The following is a 17,770-nucleotide window of genomic DNA, read 5'->3' as shown; positions in this document are numbered from 1 at the left end:
ATTACAAAATAACTTTAAGTAGAAAACTTTAATGCTGTGAGTTGACTGAAATGGAAAGCCTAATGTTGCTGAAAGGTCATTTTGTTTGAGGGTTTCTTTATTTTGATCGTTTTACATTTAGCCTGACATTTTCAATGGGATTGGATGATTAGCTCAGGCAGTATGAATTCAAATTCTGAGGCAAGTTGATACCAGATGATTTGTAGTACTAGGTTTATGACCTCAAAACCGTTTTATTTTAGATGTAACATAAAGCCCCTCTGCATTAAATCAGTAGGCTATGGATTAGTAAATGTATTCAAAGGGAACCTTTCTAACTGCATTTTTACATTTGCCTGCTCTTTGAAAGTCTTTCTTGTTTGCTAATTGTGTTTCTTTCTCTTAATCTTATAATAGATTTTGACCGACCTAGTGATCATGAAGAAGCTTTCGCTAGAGATCTTGCAGAATTTCCTTCTTTAGAAAATGGTGCAGGAACAAATGATGATGACGACTCAAGCATTGGTATGCCCATCCAGCAAAAAAGAAAAAAAGAACAAACATGTTTGAAAGTCGATCACTCTTCCAAGCAGAGGAAAGAGAGACCATCCACTGTAGCACTCTCCTTGCCTTTGACCAGTGACCAAACCTTTAATTTAGTGAGTGGAATTGCTGGAGATGTCATTGCAGCTGCGGTGTCTGCTGCCATCAAAGACCAGTTGCAGTCTGCACAGCAAGCACCCTCACATGCAGCACCCAGTTTGAGTGAGGAGACAGACACAGAAGAAGCTGATGATTTTGAACTGCTTGACCAGTCTGAGCTTGAGCAGATTGAGAAAGAATTGGGACTTTCACAAAGCCAAGAAGGAGAATCCCAGGAGAAAAAGAAATCTTCAGGCTTCCTTTCAAATCTGCTTGGAAGTCATTAACCTGGAAATTGGAGCTAGTAATGTAGAAGAAATGAAACATAAAACACACACAAAAATCAAATGCAAAAAAAAGGAAAATTCTGAGCTGTAAGCTTTAACTATCACTTTAGATGTGTTATAATAATTTCCCCTATACAGAGTGAATTAACTGGATAAATATCAGCTGATACTGATAGTTTGATGTTCTTGGTAGTTTATGCCTCAATGTAATAGCATGGAAATGAATTATCTATCCACTGCAGTTGAGTGTCAGAGGTCAGTTGTTCAAAAGAGTTTGGGGGGATTTTTTTATCTTTTTGCCAAATATGTATTTTGGGGGTCTGCGCCAAATTTTCAGCATTTGCAGTTTATTTAATTCTTGGTTGTCAACCATGTAATACAGTTAATGATTGACACACTAAGGGTAAGTAATGAGAGGATTGCAGTGAGATTAACTAAATTTTGACGCCTTCAATCATACTGAAAAGTTTGAATCCCTGCAGTTATCGTTATATACGGTGTATCTAATACTCATGAAACACATTAACCAGCAGAACTCTCAGTTAAAGATGTGTGCAATGTTACCAAAAACTTCATTCTCTACTTAAAACCTTTGGGGATTTTTTTTGGATATGGTGATGCATTTCCAAGTTTTTTGCTGTTTTAGGCTTGTAGTGTTACTAAGTGGCATGCTGTTTGACTGAGTACCTGCTGTGTTCCCTGATAGAGTCTGATCATTGGCAGTATTGCCCATGTAAAGTCAGCCAATACATTTTCACATTTTAAGACTGTTAGTATCATGTAAACTGAACACTTACTGTTTGGAGTAGGGAAGCTATGAAAGTTAGACCTAAAACGAAAGGCTTTTTTAGCTGCCACTTCCTTAAATCAAGATTTGGGGGGGTTCTTCCTGGGACAGCTGCCATCACTTACAATTAAAGTTGTTTTGCAAGCTGTATCTTTTAAGATACTTAAAGTATTCAGTGAGGTCATTTGCTATAGAAGACACTTAGAATCTTCTTCTTGGTATGTACTTTAAAACAAACGAAAATGGAACTTGTTTAATTTATTTGCCATTTTAAACTCCATACATGCTCAGTGACTGGCATGGGATCTTAAGCAGATAATTTATTTAACTTTTTCTAGTGTTTTTTGTTCACCTTTAAAAAATATGAAATGTAATACCAAGCAATAGTAATCAAAGAAATAGGAAGAAGTAAAGTTAGTTTTATTAATGTGATGTAAACTGTTAGCAGAGTTGAGGGACCATGTCAGCTGCTAATACTACTGAAATGATTTTCCATTTGCTGGCATTTTAAGAGGTGAATATTGTCATCTAGGACCCTCAGAAAATACAGCCCAGTTCATAAAAATCTTCCAGTAACATATATATGTATAGGTAAACTTGTGTTTGAAGTTGAGTCCATTTTAATTTGTTTTGCTTTCTGAGGTGAAAAAAATAGGCAGATGGCCAAAAATACTGTAGCTAAAGGAAAGATGCTGAGAATTTTTTGACACTAGCTTTATTGTTGCTTGTGCTTTTGTGTCAGTAATGCATATTGACTGTGTTTGCTGTCCTTTATCAGTAAAAAAGTGAGCCTGTGCCTTCATTATCAAATCCATTATGAAATAAGTGGAAGCTGGATACAGAGCCCACAAGATGCAGCTTTTGAAATTATATCATCATAACATAAAATGCAAGTTTCTGGAAATGATTAAAAAAATATGGCCACATCACTTTCACAGTGTTAGTCATTAAGTTTCCTTTTTAGCTTTCCCCCGTCTGTCCTTCCCATTTGAAAAATTAAATAAAAGAAGCTTTTGCTGGGAAATCAATGAGTTTAAAAGCCATTTAAATTTCTCGAATGAGTTTAAAACACTGTTTCCTTGCTGCGCTTCTAGAACAATCTATACAGTTAGAAAAGTACAACTTATAAGTTGTTGATGAAACTTCATTGAATACTTAAACCAAGTGTGTTTCCTGTACAGGCGTACTGGTACAAGAAGATGAAACAGGCTACGAGATGGGAAGAAATTAGGGAGGGAGCAGTCCTTAACAGGATTTTTATCAAGTGGATTGATGAGGCATACTAGCTTGATGTCAGTAGTGGCATTATGACAGCATGCACTTTATTGTTGTTTTATGAGGAATACTTGTGGTTATAATGCAGGGGCACTCTTCTAGAATAATAATTTACATCAAGAAGGAAAAGCAGTTGGAGGAGTTTCTCAGACTTTTTGTAAATGATCCATTTTCTGGTTTCAACATAGAAAAGTAGATTTTTTTTTTTTCTCCAGTATGACTCTCAAATTATTTACAGAAAGTAAAACAAAGCAAAACATTAAGAAGCAAATCATTAAAATTTAGGGGCATAATTGGTTATTTGAGTATCTTTTTAATTTTATTTTCCTGTTTTCATGGTAGTTAATTATGCAGTATTTTTTATTCAAGTCCCTAGATACTGTGTAACAGGAAGGAGGTAATTTTTTAACATTTAATATACCTCCTAAAATAGCAGAAAGTTGCTTAGTTTTCTGCAAAAAATTACCTCTTCCCTCCCAAACAACCGCACATAGGGAATACATAATGCTCAGATATAATGCATTGCACTACCAATAGTTTCATTGCTGAATACAAACAAAAAGTTTCTGTCCTTTATAAGATCCCTTCCACACTGTGTTTGGTTGGAAATCACTCGAGGAACCTTAATTTTGCTGTATTCTAACAGCAGCCGCAAAATAGCAGTTACTTAAATATTCCTGTTATGTAATCCGCCAATGGTCCACTGCTTCTTTCCTACCAAGTATTCTTGTAACCTTCCCATCTTCCAAAACTAAATAAAAGGGCAGGAGAAAAGGCAACTATGAGGTACTACGTAGCTTTAAAATGTGCATTTGTTACCTAGCAAACTTGCTTTGATACAATCTTCAGTAAAGCCAGTACAATCAGCACAGAGGTGTATATCCAGGAGAAAGGGTATGTGAGCAAGTTACCATGAGGTAATGTGGGATATGATCTTGCAGTGGGATCGGTAGGGTACCATATCTGCATACATGTGTGCTCTTATGTTGTGGTAATTTCAAGATACCCTCTCTCCATATATATATATATATATATATAATATATAAAAATATATAATACATTTTTTTTTCAGTAGTGTGCTTAACATTCACCCTCCCTTGCCTCATAATGGCTTCTTCACATATCCGTACTCCCAAAAAATGACATTCGTTAGGACAGGATCTACAGCATGTAGCTCAGCCCTTCATACTCAGAAAATTTCCCCTTGCATGATTGCACCAATAGACTGAGTAATGATTGTTTAATTGGTGGCATTAATTGTGTTAGATCCAGAATAAAAGCACCTGCTTTCAACACTGAGAACTTTTTCATATGTATGTACTATATATGCATTTACTTACAATGCTTCAGTTTGTTCTAGGACAAAATTATTCAACACGGTGGAAGAGGAGGGGAAGAATTTTTTAACCCAAAGTAGTAGGATTTCAAGATACAAGAAAATACTTGTTTTACTTGCTTTTTGTTCATTTTGCACTTTTTCCAGACTGTTTATCTAAGCATTTGGAACAAATTCACTGTGGTCTAAATATTTGTTCTTCATATAAAAACAATGTAACAGTCCGTAGGTAACATCTATCCAGGTAACCAGAAACTGGAAAATTACAAAATGTCTTTATTTAAAATATTTTGCAGCACTTTACCTAGCCTGATTACTATTTTATAAACATGGAATTATTATATTGATTGTTTGTAAAACCATTTAATAAATATATGTTAGTTTTTATCTTTCATTATATCTAATTGTATATTTGTTCTCAAAATAGGAGGAAAAAAAAAGCAAAACAAAAGAATTTCAAGTTTTTGCCACTCCTTTTGTTTATTCCTTAATCTGATGTGAACCACTGTTTAATAGTGTGTTGGGTCATACTGAATAAACATTAATCATAGCACTCGGCCGCAAAGACTGATAATTCTAAAATTATTTTCAGAGAAGGAATTTGGATTGCCTAGTTCAAAAAAAAAAAAAAAAAACTGTGAAAAAATACAGTTCGGTGCTGGCAGGTCTCTTAGATTGCCCTTCGCTATGGTTTCTTTGCTTTTACTTTCGGCTGCTGCCCCCTGGTGCCTGCCCGGGAGGCTGGTGCCTGCGCGCTCCCTCTTTCCCGAGGGATTTAAAAAAAGGCCCGAAATGGGGGGCGGGAGGGGCGCGTCCCCCTCCCTCGCGCGCCGCCATCTTCGCTGAGGTGGGCGGGGCCCCGCGCCGCCAGCCTGGGCGGCTCCCGACGGCGCCGGTGGCCTCCGCGGCGGTGGGGAGCGCTGCGGGACGGCTGGGGGAGCGGCGCGGCGCTGCCCGCGCAGCCGGAAGGGCGGGGCCCGGCCTAGCCGTCCTACGCGGCGCCTCGCGCGCAGCGGCAGGGAGGCAGCTGGGGTTGGCTCAGTCCCTTTGGACGGCAGGTGTGTGCGGGGTCTGGGGGCGGCGGAGAGCTCCGAGGGGACTGCTGGGGCCGAGCTGGGTCGCCCTGGGGGGGTGGTTACCGCGGAGGGGGGCTGCTCGGCGCGGCCCAGCCCCGCCGGCCCGCGTCGTAGGGGCACGGGCGGCCTTTTGGGCGTTGAAGTGACGGTTGGCGGCCTGCGGAACTCTGATGCGCTGCCTCGTATCTTCGTCTGCGTCAGCGCTTACTTGCAGATGGCGGTTGGGGCCCTTGGAGTAGCAGGCCGGGTACCTGCGGCTTCTGCCTTGGCTTTTTTTTTTTTTTTTTTTTTTTTTTTTAATATATAATGATTTTAATTTGGGTTGTCGCTTTTGGTTCGTGTAATAGCCACAAGCCTGTGTTAGTGCTTGCTGTGCTGTGTCTTCCTAACGAAAATCGACTGGACTCAATTTCAAGTAAAAGTAGCTAGAATTGGGTGTAATAAAGACTATAGGGAGAGCAAGATAACTTTTTCAGAACCAGTCTTTTGGGCTGAAGGCTTCTAAACACATGTGCTTATTCTTTAAATCTAACAAAGGGGTTTTTGGGTCACTGCAAAGCAATTCTGTGAAATATGTAGCTACTGTCTAAATATATTGGAATAGATCAAACTTCTGCCTCAGGGGTTTCTGAAAGGAGTTTGTGATGTTAACTGTAAACATGGTTCTGCATCAGTTGATTTACAGCAGTAAATACTTAGACTTGGATAAGAAACTGTGTAGATGGGAGGGAAATACTTCAGAAAACAATAGGGATTCCTCAGTGGGCAGAGAATCTTCTTTCTCCCCCCCCCCCCCTTTAGTCATTTGAATCCATTCAAAGTAACAGTTCCTTTTGTATTTCAAGTAAGGTACCATATCCTGTACTTTCTGCTAGCGTATTTGCTGTCACTATGTGTTTACAGATAGGACAGGGAATAAGAGTTCACTTCTTCCAGGGAACTGTCATTTTGAAAAGTACCTATCCACTGGCTTAAGTTTGGTTGTTTTCATCTCCATCTGTGTTTTGCGGTAGCCCCGGTAATGCAGCAGATGAGACGGCTGGGAAATGAAGAAGACTGGGGGTTTGCAGTAACTGTAAGAGCTAGATATAGACATGACTGACTGCATCACCAGAGTAACAATGCTGCGGGGTAAAAAGTGTCATTGACCTCAAACGCTGCTCCGAAATGGCTGAAAAATTACTTATTTTTAAATGTAGTCACTTTTTTTTTCTTCTGACAAGGCTGTGGAAAATCGAAGATGGGTGTGATTTCCCCCCCCCCCCTTTAGTCTGATTTTGGTGTAGTCATTGGCCTCTTGAAAAGCCTATAGTTAGCATGAGCTTTGTAGAAATATTCAGTTTCTGATCTTCAATGAAAAGCGCAGAGCTTTCTAAGTACTGCCCTTTGGACTAGGAACCATTTTCTCGTTCTGTGTCTGACAGCTGACAAGTGCAGTGGTGCTGGGTCCACTGCAGGGTTGCTCAGATGCCTCTGCATCGCAAATAATGCGTGATAACTATAACTGAGCCTTACATTTTCTTGCTTGTTCTGGTATGTAATATGCTGTTTGTTAATGTCAGTACTTAATACCCAAATCTGTGCCAGAACCTCTCTCAAAGGCCGTACAGATGTGCTGATGTTGTACTGGCCTGCTTTTCTTCATGGTTGTTTGTCTTTATTAGCATGACTTTTACTTTCCTTTTTTTCCTCTCCCCACTTTCCAGTAATGGCAACCTACACGTGTATCACTTGCCGTGTGGCTTTCAAGGATGCTGACATTCAGCGTGCCCATTACAAAACTGACTGGCATAGATATAACCTAAAGCGTAAGGTTGCGGACATGCCTCCTGTCACGGCTGAGAATTTCCAGGAGAGAGTCCTAGCACAGAGAGCTGGAGCAGAGGAGCAGAACAAAATCACGGCCACTTATTGCACTGTTTGCAGCAAGAGATTCTCCACTTTCAATGCCTATGAGAATCACTTGAAGTCTAAGAAGCACCTGGAGCTGGAGAAGAAAGCTGTTCAAGCTGTCAGCAGGAAGGTGAAAATATTAAATGAAAAGAACCTGGAGAAGGGGCTGGCCCCAGAGAGTGTAAATAAAGATGCAATGAACACAGCTATTCAACAAGCCATCAGAGCTCAACCATCTTCATCTCCAAAGAAGTTACCTTTATCTCCTAGTAATGTAAGCAGCTCTCCAGTTTCTATGGAAAGCACCAGCTTATCACAGAGTAGAGAGCGATCAGAAAAACCTCCAAGGCTACAGTGGTTTGAACAGCAAGCAAAGAAGCTAGCCAAACAACAGGCAGAGGAAGAAGAGGATATGGAGGAAGGTAAGGCAGTAAACACACTGACAGCAGAGAGGTGGAGTTAGGCTATGTAGTAATTAGTTTTGTTTAGAAACCCTTATTGGTGTATTAGTATACTTTATATACCTGCAAGATTACTGCAGTGCTCAATGCAGGTAAGCCTCCTGTCACTTTATTAGTACACCATTTTTGGCCACAAAAGCTCTTGCTATTGATTAAGTTTTTAGCTTAAAAAAAGGCCTTAATGTAGGCCCCTGCTTGCAGTCAAGGTCCTAGGGTGGTGTTATACTGTCAAAACAGCCAGTTCTGTAAGATACTAGTGCATGTGAACATTGATTATAAACACTATTATGAATACAAGCACTGCTTCCCCTGTAAAATTCTGGGCAAAATTTTCTTTGAGGAAGCTTTACATAGACGATTACCCTAAAAATACTTCTGAAAAATAGATGAAATAAAAATCCAAGCATGATCATTTACTGTTGTCTTATAATTCATTTCATTGATATTTTGGAAGGAGGTGGGAGTGGTTTTTCTTTTCTGTTTGTTTTCTTTTGTTTTCTCTGGCCATCAAGAGCAGAGAAAGTTTGCTCCTTACCCTGACACTGTGTAGCATAGCTTCTCAGTGTGTCGGCTGAGTCAGCTGCAGTAAAATTGGTTTACGATTTCCCCCCCCCTCCACCCCCGAACACTTGCTCCAGCTGCTTCACCCTTACTTGTGTAGTTATGGCCCTTTGTTGGAAACTCTACCACTGAAATAACACTTTTCTGGGAATTCTGAAGCTGCAATTATTTTTAACCTGGACACTTTCAGTGTCTAGCTCACAGTGCAGCTCACAAGTGTCTCTATTAGAACAGTTGACTGGGTTGATTAAACTGCAGCAGGGGAACAGGAATGAATAAAGTGGTAACATACTATGTTAACTTCATTACTGAAATCATTGTGTCAGGTTACTTACATCCGTTACCTCAGTTCTTTGCTGGTGAGATTTTAATTGCAATTTCTGGGGAATCTTTAGAGATTAGGACTGTTCTTTTACAAAAGAAGAAATGTATACCTCTGAACATGGACCTCGGCATCTAAAGAAGGAGCCAACTTGCACCTGTTTTGTATTACTGTATTAGTCGTAAGTTGTAATGCAAAATCTCAGTAGGTTCCTGAATGTTAATTTACCTCTTAAGTGTTTGCTCAGGAATGTTTCCTGCAAGTCCTGTTAATTCAGTTCCAGGCTTTTAAAACTATAAGGCTATATCCTATAGCAAAGTTCTCCAATTAGCAGCCCACAACGTTGGAGAGTGCTTTGTTCCCTGTTCTCAAATGCTATGTGTGTATGGCAATTGGAAGGGGACCAGCAGAAACAGAGTACTGGGAAACAGTCATTTCCCCAAATCTGGTCCCCCTAAAAAAAGAGATTTGCAGAGCCCTCTAGCAGTGTTATCGGATTGCTGGTTCATCCATCCATTTTTTCCAATTAATAGTTAACTAATAGTGCCTCTAGCAGCTAATTAGTGATGTAGATGAAACGTAATCTGCTGCTGTCTTAAATATCTATTGTATGTGGCACTGGTTTTGTGCACTTACAGAAGGCCAAAATGGAGATGTTAAATAGCATTTCTCTGTGGATGTAGAGCCATTCCTGATGAAATCTGAAGTCTATTATCAGGACCTGTGGAGAATCCTGTATTGCTTATGTTCTGCACTGAACACTGCAGTAATTTTGCAAGTATATAAAATTATTTGTGTATCTTGGATAACCATAAGAATCAGCTGTCAAAGATATCTATGTGTGAATAAGAATGTTTCCCTTCACTGCTGAGTCACTGCTGGAAATGAAAATTTTCATGATTCTGACAGAATTGTGTTTTTAATGAGCCACACATGTGCTCTTGTGCTGTGGCAAATCAAGGCTCTTTCTCAACTATGAACCAAGTGTTCATAGTTGAGAAAATGAAGGAAAAATATCAGATCTGCCAACTTAATGAGGAGTAGAGAGCTTTGTAGTGTATCTTAGAAAAAAGTGTTTTACTAGGAGTTGTATATTCTTGCACCTGGAAATGACTGTGTGGCACTTAGCTATAAGAATAGGAAAATGCATTATTTTCTCTAAGTACTGGTGGTGATTTTTTTTTTAACTTAACTGGGACTTGTTTTGCTTGGAAGAAGTAATCATGTAAATAAATGTGTCTTAAACTTCCATTAGAAGGCTGGGAAGATATGGACTCTGATGAAGACAATGGCTCTGAGGAAGAGATGGAAAGTGTGGGAGAAGAGGAAGAGGAGCAGACAGCAGCTGAAAGCCCTCCTGCTGCTGGGGCCGTACCAGTCACGGACTGCTTGTTCTGTCCACACCATTCAAGATCTCTCATGAATAATGTGGCCCATATGACAAAAACCCACAGTTTCTTCATTCCAGACATAGAGTACCTCATTGATCTCAGAGGCCTGATTAAGTACTTAGGTATGCCTCTAAATCCCCTCTAGTTTTAACCAGGATAATCATATATCGGTTTCGCTTATTGTCATTTGGATATGACTTAAAGTGTATTCACTTCTAATGTAAGACCTGAGGGCTGTCTAGTTCAGTATTTTGATTGTGGTCAGTACCACAGGTTTTCTTGGGAGAGTGGGAAGCCCCCACTGGGCAAACATACCATCACATACCTTATAGGTCTCGCTTGGTTTTAATGTCAAGAAAATGGGTTGGCTGGCATGAAACTGAGGCCAAATCTCAATTGCTAAAGTATGCACATGAGCTGGCTTGCTCTGGAGGAGGATTTGAGTCTCTACTAATGAATCGTAAGTGTTTGCATCATCAGTTTATACTACTGATGAGACAGAGCTAAAAGCTAGGAAAAAAGTCTCTTCTTTAAAGTCTACAAATAATGACAGTAAAATAATTTACACATCAGATATAAAACTATTTTGGAAGTATGAAATTTCTTATTAAAAATATATAATGTTCCATATCTCGTCATATGAACTCTCCTTTAAATGCTCAGACTTTAATCTTGACGAAGCCATGGGGTCAAACTGTGGAGACAGCAGGGCTTTTCTGGAAGTGAAGGGCTAAAGAATCTTCCTTAGTCTCTCTGCCTGCAACTTGGGAAGCCTACACCACAGACATGTTAGTTATTGATTAGGGAGGCTCTATTCAGTCCAATAAAAGTGTCAATTTTTTTCTGCAGGAGAGAAGGTTGGTGTAGGGAAAATCTGCCTTTGGTGCAATGAAAAGGGGAAATCCTTCTACTCTACGGAAGCAGTGCAGGCTCACATGAATGATAAAAGCCACTGCAAACTCTTTACAGATGGAGATGCTGCTCTGGAGTTTGCAGACTTCTATGATTTTAGGTAAGGACACTTTTCTTTTGATGGAGCACACAGAAGGACAGCTGAACGTTAAATCAAAATCTCTATTGATTTTTAAAATGTAGTCCTGTTTCTGGTTCTGATGCTTATTTTGCCTGGTTGGTTTGCAGCTTTTCTAGATAAGCATAACTTCACGACTGGTTCTCCTCTTCTCTGATCACTAGTACTAGTCCTACATGAAAATACACTGTGAATTCCCTTTTTTTAAGTGTTTGTTGCGATTGAGTTTAGATTTCAATGCATAGGCAAGGATTATAAAAGGATATAAATATCTTTACCTTTAAGGCAGACCCTTGACTGTGGAATTTTTTTTAAGTAGTTGGCGTTAACAGGACCGTTACAGTTCAGAGGCCTCTCGTTGAACTTTGTGCAAGTTGTTCTAATACCTCAAGCTGTGTTCATCTTGCTCAGAAATAGCTCTGTTATGGTGACAAAAGGTATAGTGGAGCTTACTGGAGTGTTCTTGGAGTGCTTGTTCAGTAAGCTGTGCAGAGCTGGTGAGTTATAGGGTAATGGCTTTCACCATAAATAGCTGTTAAATGTACAGCACCAGAAGAGTACTGGATTATAGAAACAGGGGGAAGAAAGGTGATCCTTTGTTTTCAGCCTCTGTTCAGGTGAGGGCATTACTGGGAAGACCTCTCAAACCCACACAAGTGAAACATGACCAGTGCTCATGGCTTGATGTAGCTGTACACAGTTTTTCCTTTGTGTAATGGATCTGGATAGCTGTGCCAGTTCACCATGTGTAAAGCTGTTACTGCTGCTCCTCCACAGGAGCAGTTACCCTGATCACAAGGAAGGGGAAGATGTGGAGGTGCCTGGAGAGCTCCCAGCAGAGAGAGAGTTGGAGTATGATGATGACACCATGGAGCTGATCCTTCCTTCAGGTAAGGTTAGGATCTGCGTTAAGATGCATATTTTTTTCATAGCTGCAGCTGTTACCTGAAGCATTGGTCATCGTGGTAAGTGTTTTCCTTTGGCAAGGGAGCAAGTACTTTTGCATCTAATTGACTTTCGGTTTTGCCCTTATATTCTGTTGTTTTAACTGTCAAGTTTGAAGACATGTCTGTTGTTCTACTGAAAATACTTATTCAGGTAGTTCAAACACTTAAAATTCCTGAAGAACCTTCTTTCTAAATTGGACTTTTTCCCATTAATGTGGTTTGGGACAGGGGGTTGCTTTGCCTACTTTTCCTTAATACATAATTCACAGGGCATACTCAAAGAGTTTGCATATCTTAATTTAGTACAACTTAGAGAGAATGTGACTTAGGCTGTCCACTGTAGCTTTTTGCACTGAGGTGGCTGGTACACTGGTAACTAGTGTTAGATAGATAGATAAAATTAGTTTCCTTAAACAACCTTACACTTGTATTTGTATAGCATGTAGCAATGTAAGGTGGCGTGTTTCCAAATAGCTATTGTCTGTTCTTATGTATATTTTTTTTTCTTTTGATATTTCTGGTTGAAGAAGCCCCAGCACTTTCATTCTGAAAAGTGCTGTCAACTGTGCCATTAAAGGATCTTCCTGATTATCAAAAATGCCTTTGCTGGTTGCTTGAAACGTCATTGCTTCTCTGCTCATTACCTTAACTGAACGTTTCATTTCTGATAACTGCCTGTTTGTTAGTTAAGGGCCTCTTGAAGAGCAGCTCTTCCCCCCCACCCCCTCGATTAAGTGCACTACAGCAGCTGCTACAGTAATTACGTTGTTTGTTGAACTCCTTAAGTTTTTAAGGTTTGGGGCCTTTTAAAAACATTTCTCGGCATTGGGGCTTCCAACAGTAATCAAGCACGTTGCAAAAAAAACCTGTACTTAAGAAGCTGCTTCATTATGTATAGTAAAATGTCCTCTCCTCTGAACAGGTGCGAGAGTTGGTCACCGTTCTTTAATGCGGTATTACAAGCAACGGTTTGGTTTGTCAAGAACCGTGGCTATTGCAAAAAATAAGAAAGCAGTAGGCCGGGTTTTGCAGCAGTATAGATCTTTGGGCTGGACAAGCCAGACAGGTAAGTGATAAATTGAACCTTTTATAGAAAAGGATGTTCTAGAGTGGCATCGCTGTACAACTAAATAGGTTGAATTTGTTTCATGTTCGTGGGTTTTTGTGCTGTTGTTTGTCTTTCATTTAAGTCTCTTCCATTCCTGATATCCAAGCAAAATAAGTTGTAGAAAGTTGTTCATGCCTAAACTCCATTTCAGCTTCTTTGCAAGCCTTTCAATTCATTAGCATGCAAATTTGTGATATTTGGCAGCTTACTAAGATTCGTTGTTTTCAGGGTACTCTCTTCTCTGCCTGTCCAAACCACTACTCTTGCTATTAAATATATAACATAAGCCATTCTTTGTCTCTTTGAAAGCTTTTTCAGTTGGGGAACAGTGGTGTGATTTGTATGCATTCTTTGAAATAAATGAATCACACAGGAATGCAAAAAAACTTCTGCCTTTAACCACAATTGTGGGTATTCGTAAAGAAAGCTTCTTTATCCCAAGAGAAAAGTGAGAATGTGCCATAATGGGGAGGAAAATATATTAGGAACTGCTGATTTAACAACATAGATGAGCAGTTTTGTAAATAAGTAGTAATCCTACAAATGTTTATCCCTGTTTTTCTTCCCTCTCTCTCCCTGAAGGGGCAGCCTCCACTCAACAGCATGATATGCAGTACCTGCAGAGGATGAAGTCAAAGTGGATGCTCAAGATGGGAATGAGTAACAATGCTACAAAGCAGATGCATTTCCGGATGCAAGTCAGATTTTGAGTACCCCAGAGAGCTGTATGCAACTGGTTTTGTGGAGGAGGATGTGATAGTTTCTGGTTTGAGGGTTCTGTTATTAAAATGGACTTGGTACCTAACAAATGGGAGAGTGTATGCTGCTGTGCCTTCCTGTCTATGAGAAGATACCTTGCAGGAAGCTTGTCTCTTCCAGTGAAATGATAGTTGGCCTAAAGTAAAAAATTAAAATATCTTAAGCAGAATATAGTGGAATATGTGACAAAGTAGCTACTGCTGTGAATAAGGATGCATGCATATTCTTGCTGCCCATCTTTGTGTAATAGGGTTCTCTGGGAAAATTGACACTGTCTTCAATAACTTCAATTTCCAGTTCTGCAAAATGATTGAGGCCAAGAGAAGATCTTAGATCTAGGAGCCTGAGGGGAATGTATTGAAGGTGTTCAGTTGTGGTGCCACACACATTAACTGGGTGTGCTGGACTTCTAGCTGGTACTATTGAAGGGAAGATTTGAGATCAGAGATGGTTAAGTGTTAAGTGTTTGATGAAACAAACTGACAAAGTGTAACTCCAGGATTAATTTTGTCCTGTGAAATTGACCTTAATTTCTTAATGCTCCAGCTCAGGGCTGCATTAATAACATGCACTGTATTTTTTGTGTTGAATTTGATGAATTTTCATGAGCTAAAAACTGTTCAAGATTACCACGACGTTTAGGCATGTCACTCTAAACTTCTGATGATTTGGTAAAGATCTGCTGATTAAAACTCTGAAGTTACTATTGACGTCAGCTTTTGCTTTTCCCAGGGAATATTGGTGTTTCATACAAGCTTGCTGAAGGAAGGTAACCTGAGACATGCATGCTAGAAGGAGGTGTCCTTCCTGCCAAAGGCATGGTGTCCCACTAGAGCAGGAAGAGTAGTTTGAACTGTTACAGACAGGTGTAGAGAACTCTGTTACAGACAGGTGTAGAGAACTCACTACAGAGCTCAGGAACCCAGTGCTAGTGTTGGTCCTGGTGCTGTAGATGCTAAAAGCTTCTGTGAAATTGTCTGGTTCTTCTGACCTTTGTGTAAGTTGAGCAATTACACACAAAGGTTTAGGTTAGCTCGGGAAGCCACATAGTTGTAACTTGCTGAACACTACAAGGGTATGCCACAGGAATATCGCTATATTCATCGTCTATTCATCATGAAGGCAGCTGGTTAGTCCAGCGCACTTCCGCATTTTAGGGTGCTTCTGAACTCCAGTTGCTTTGATTGGCATGACTTTTACGTAAGTTTTCTTTCTCCACTGTGAATGGTACGTGGACGAGTATCACTGGAGGGCAGGGGGCAACTTTTAAGAACTTTATCAGTTAGCACTATGTCAGTTCTGGTGTTTTAAAATAATGCACTAAACTCTCCCTATGAAATTTAGAAACAGTTGTACTGTTGGCATAGTAACACTTTAAAGGATTTTTTGTTTATACAAAACTCATAGGAAAGTGATAATTTAAAAATAGAGGTCCATGCTGTGTGTTTTTGTTGTGGGTTTCTTTGTGTTATGGGTTTTGTTGTTATTTTTCTTTTTCTTTTTTTTAAGTTCTGCTGCATTGGAAATTTTTTGCTGCTTTTTTTTCTGAGAAGACAATTTGAACAGTAATGCAGGGTGTGATTTAGAAGATGCTGTGTCATATCTAAGTGACTAATACCTTAAAATGGAATTTTACTGTCTTAGAGAGAGGAGTCGTATTTATTAGGTATACCAAATCTGTTACAGATTTGAGTGAAGGGAAACTGAAGCAGAGAAGATTTTAAAGAAATACAGGCTGTCTTTACATTTAAAATCTTAAACAAAAGTTGGACTGATGAATGAATACCTCCTTTCTCATCCTTCTTTTCCCTCGCAGGGCAGACTTAATACCATTGTATAGCTACATCTAGCTCACATCTGAATTTATTCTAGAGGCTTTACTCTGTGTTATTAAGGGCTTTATCTTCAAAGGCAGCAGTAAGAGATCTAGTCTCAGCTATGTGACTCAAGCAATGTGAATGTTAATACATCAGTGCCTTTATTACACTCACAACTTGGCCGTGGTGTATACCTGAACTTGCAATTATGGTGTGGATTTCTAGTGCTGAGGACATTCATGACTTGTATGTGTCAGGCTTCAGCTTCTGGCTCTTGGAACTGCTTGTATCTTTCTCCTCAAAGTTAGAGACTACTACGAGAGGGTCTTACGCTTATGGACTAGCTAGGCTGTCTTTACATGCAGAGCAAAACTGAAGTGAAGCCTACTCCTACTTCAAAGGAAGTTTTAACTGTGAGCTGACAGTGGGTACCTCAGAAAACCAGCAGAGGGCGTAAGAAAGCTTTTCTCAGAATTGTTTTTACTATGAAAGAAAGTAGTCTCATAGGAGTACATCATGCAGAATACTGGTGAGGAAGGGAAGGCAAAGTTCACCAGTAACACGATTAAAGAGTAGCACTAGACTACTTTAAGTTGAATTGTTATTAATATTTTTGTATAGATCCACGGAAAGCATTGCTAGCAGATATTTTATAGCATCTTAATAATCCTTTTCCGAAGGCTCTTCAGGAAACAGATCTGTGTAGCTATTCTGGATAATTAATAACTTGAACAACAGGATTAGAAGCAGCAATACTAATGGTTAAAAAGAGGGAAGGGGGAAAAAAAAGAAAAACTTTACATTTCTTAGCAGCTTTGGAGGCCAGCAGAGTAACTTTATGTTTTATAAAGTGAAATTTGTAGTAAGATACATTTCGTCTTAGAACGCTTCCTTTATTCTGTTTGCTCAACGAGAACAATATTCTAATTAAAGCATGCTCAGAAGACCCAGCAGCAAGTTTACAGAAGTAGGTGGCTCTGTAAATAGTCACTAGCCTGATAGAAATTCTGTTTAACAACAAATGGGTAAACCAAACACCTCAGAAAGTATGTAAGAAGAGTGCTGCAGGATGAGGTAGCACTCAGCTGTGGGGCCCTTGTTCTGCAAGCTGGGAAGGAAGAACAAACCTTTGTGAGCATGTACCCTGTGGTCCATCAGCTGCTGCACTCTGGAGAGGATTTCCACCTCTGCAGCATACTGATGACATGCTTTGCAGCAGACATAAGAAGTGCAGCCCCTAATACAAGCCGAGGCCTGAATGTGGTGACCTTGCCTTCGTTTCCTCGGTTATTTGGATTTCTTTTAAGCTAGAGAAGAGGGCCTTTGGTTTGCCTGTAAACATCTGGGCCGATTTGCCTTATGTTGCTCTACCTGAACCAAATCCCACCATATAAAAACACTTCCATGTTTCCCATCCATGTTAACGCTTATTAATGATCTGGCAAGGTTTCTACAGTTACTTATAGGTATGCTGTCTTCCCTTTTCCTGGCTTGGGTAGCTATCCACCCTTAACTTTCTGCTCTTTACAGACATGAAAGCAGTCTGGCTTTCTTGGCAAGATCTGTCTTCAGTCTCATGCAATTCTGCTGGAGTAACCACCACTAAAACCTTAACAGTTGGAGCAGTTGTGTATTTGTTTACAAAACCAAAACTGAAACTCTTGACACAATACTCACTGTAGTGTCCCAAAATCCAGATACTTTCCAACATCTAGAAGAGGTCTTGTCCTGTCTTCCTCAGTTCTTTGCAATTATGGTATTTCAATAAATTCTGACCTTCAAGTTGCCTTTTTTTTTTTTAATGAAGCTATACTAATGAAGTGCATTCTTTTAAAATACAGATGAAGAATTTCAAGGGTTTTTTCCCCACCAAATCCTAAGTAGTGCTAACTGAAATTACCCTAAATCAGGCATAGATGAAGCATAAACAAGGACTGCTAGTTTTTATTCAAATGTTTCCCACATGCAAGTGCCTACTACATGGCACCATCTTTGTTCATCTTTAATAGAGGACACTGGCCAGATATATCTGCTTTCCCACCAGTGAAAGGTTCACTGTCACACAGAAGCAAATTGTAAAGTACAGAACTCCATCAGTT

At 39.7% G+C, this 17,770-nt stretch overlaps 2 protein-coding genes across 4 annotated transcripts in view; both read left to right on the top strand.

Annotated features, from left to right (window-relative positions):
* RETREG1 (reticulophagy regulator 1) overlaps window positions 1-4,859 on the top strand; it is a 72,809-nt gene extending 67,950 nt beyond the window's left edge. For both annotated transcript variants that reach the window (XM_064506873.1, XM_026121860.2), the window contains one exon: window positions 397-4,859. In XM_064506873.1, coding sequence (XP_064362943.1) covers window positions 397-908 — 512 coding nt within the window. In that variant the 3' untranslated portion in view covers window positions 909-4,859. The remainder of the gene's footprint in view (window positions 1-396) is intronic.
* A 298-nt stretch (window positions 4,860-5,157) lies between these two features.
* Window positions 5,158-17,453, top strand: ZNF622 (zinc finger protein 622). 2 transcript variants are annotated; one of them, XM_064506871.1, is made up of 7 exons: window positions 5,158-5,364; window positions 7,089-7,697; window positions 9,878-10,132; window positions 10,860-11,022; window positions 11,818-11,930; window positions 12,910-13,053; window positions 13,678-17,453. In XM_064506871.1, exons 2-7 carry the CDS (start codon window positions 7,091-7,093, stop codon window positions 13,803-13,805), a joined length of 1,410 nt encoding a protein of 469 aa, XP_064362941.1. In that variant the 5' UTR covers window positions 5,158-5,364; window positions 7,089-7,090; the 3' UTR covers window positions 13,806-17,453. The 2 variants fall into 2 exon arrangements, with proteins under 2 accessions (XP_064362941.1, XP_025977638.2); XM_026121853.2 differs by having other exon boundaries at window positions 5,160-5,364; window positions 9,875-10,132.
* The last annotated feature ends 317 nt before the right edge of the window (window positions 17,454-17,770 follow it).

The sequence above is a fragment of the Dromaius novaehollandiae genome, chromosome 2 (genome assembly GCF_036370855.1).
Source record: "Dromaius novaehollandiae isolate bDroNov1 chromosome 2, bDroNov1.hap1, whole genome shotgun sequence".
Lineage (NCBI taxonomy): Eukaryota > Metazoa > Chordata > Aves > Casuariiformes > Dromaiidae > Dromaius > Dromaius novaehollandiae.
This window is presented reverse-complemented; position numbering and strand designations above follow the sequence as displayed.

Coding starts and splice junctions, on each gene's coding strand:
- ZNF622 (XM_026121853.2), top strand. CDS start 7,091: ATGGCAACCTACACGTGTATCACTTGCCGTGTGGCTTTCAAGGATGCT. Junction 11,023..11,817: donor GCAGACTTCTATGATTTTAG/GTAAGGACACTT, acceptor GCTCCTCCACAG/GAGCAGTTACCCTGATCACA. Junction 13,054..13,677: donor GGGCTGGACAAGCCAGACAG/GTAAGTGATAAA, acceptor CTCTCCCTGAAG/GGGCAGCCTCCACTCAACAG.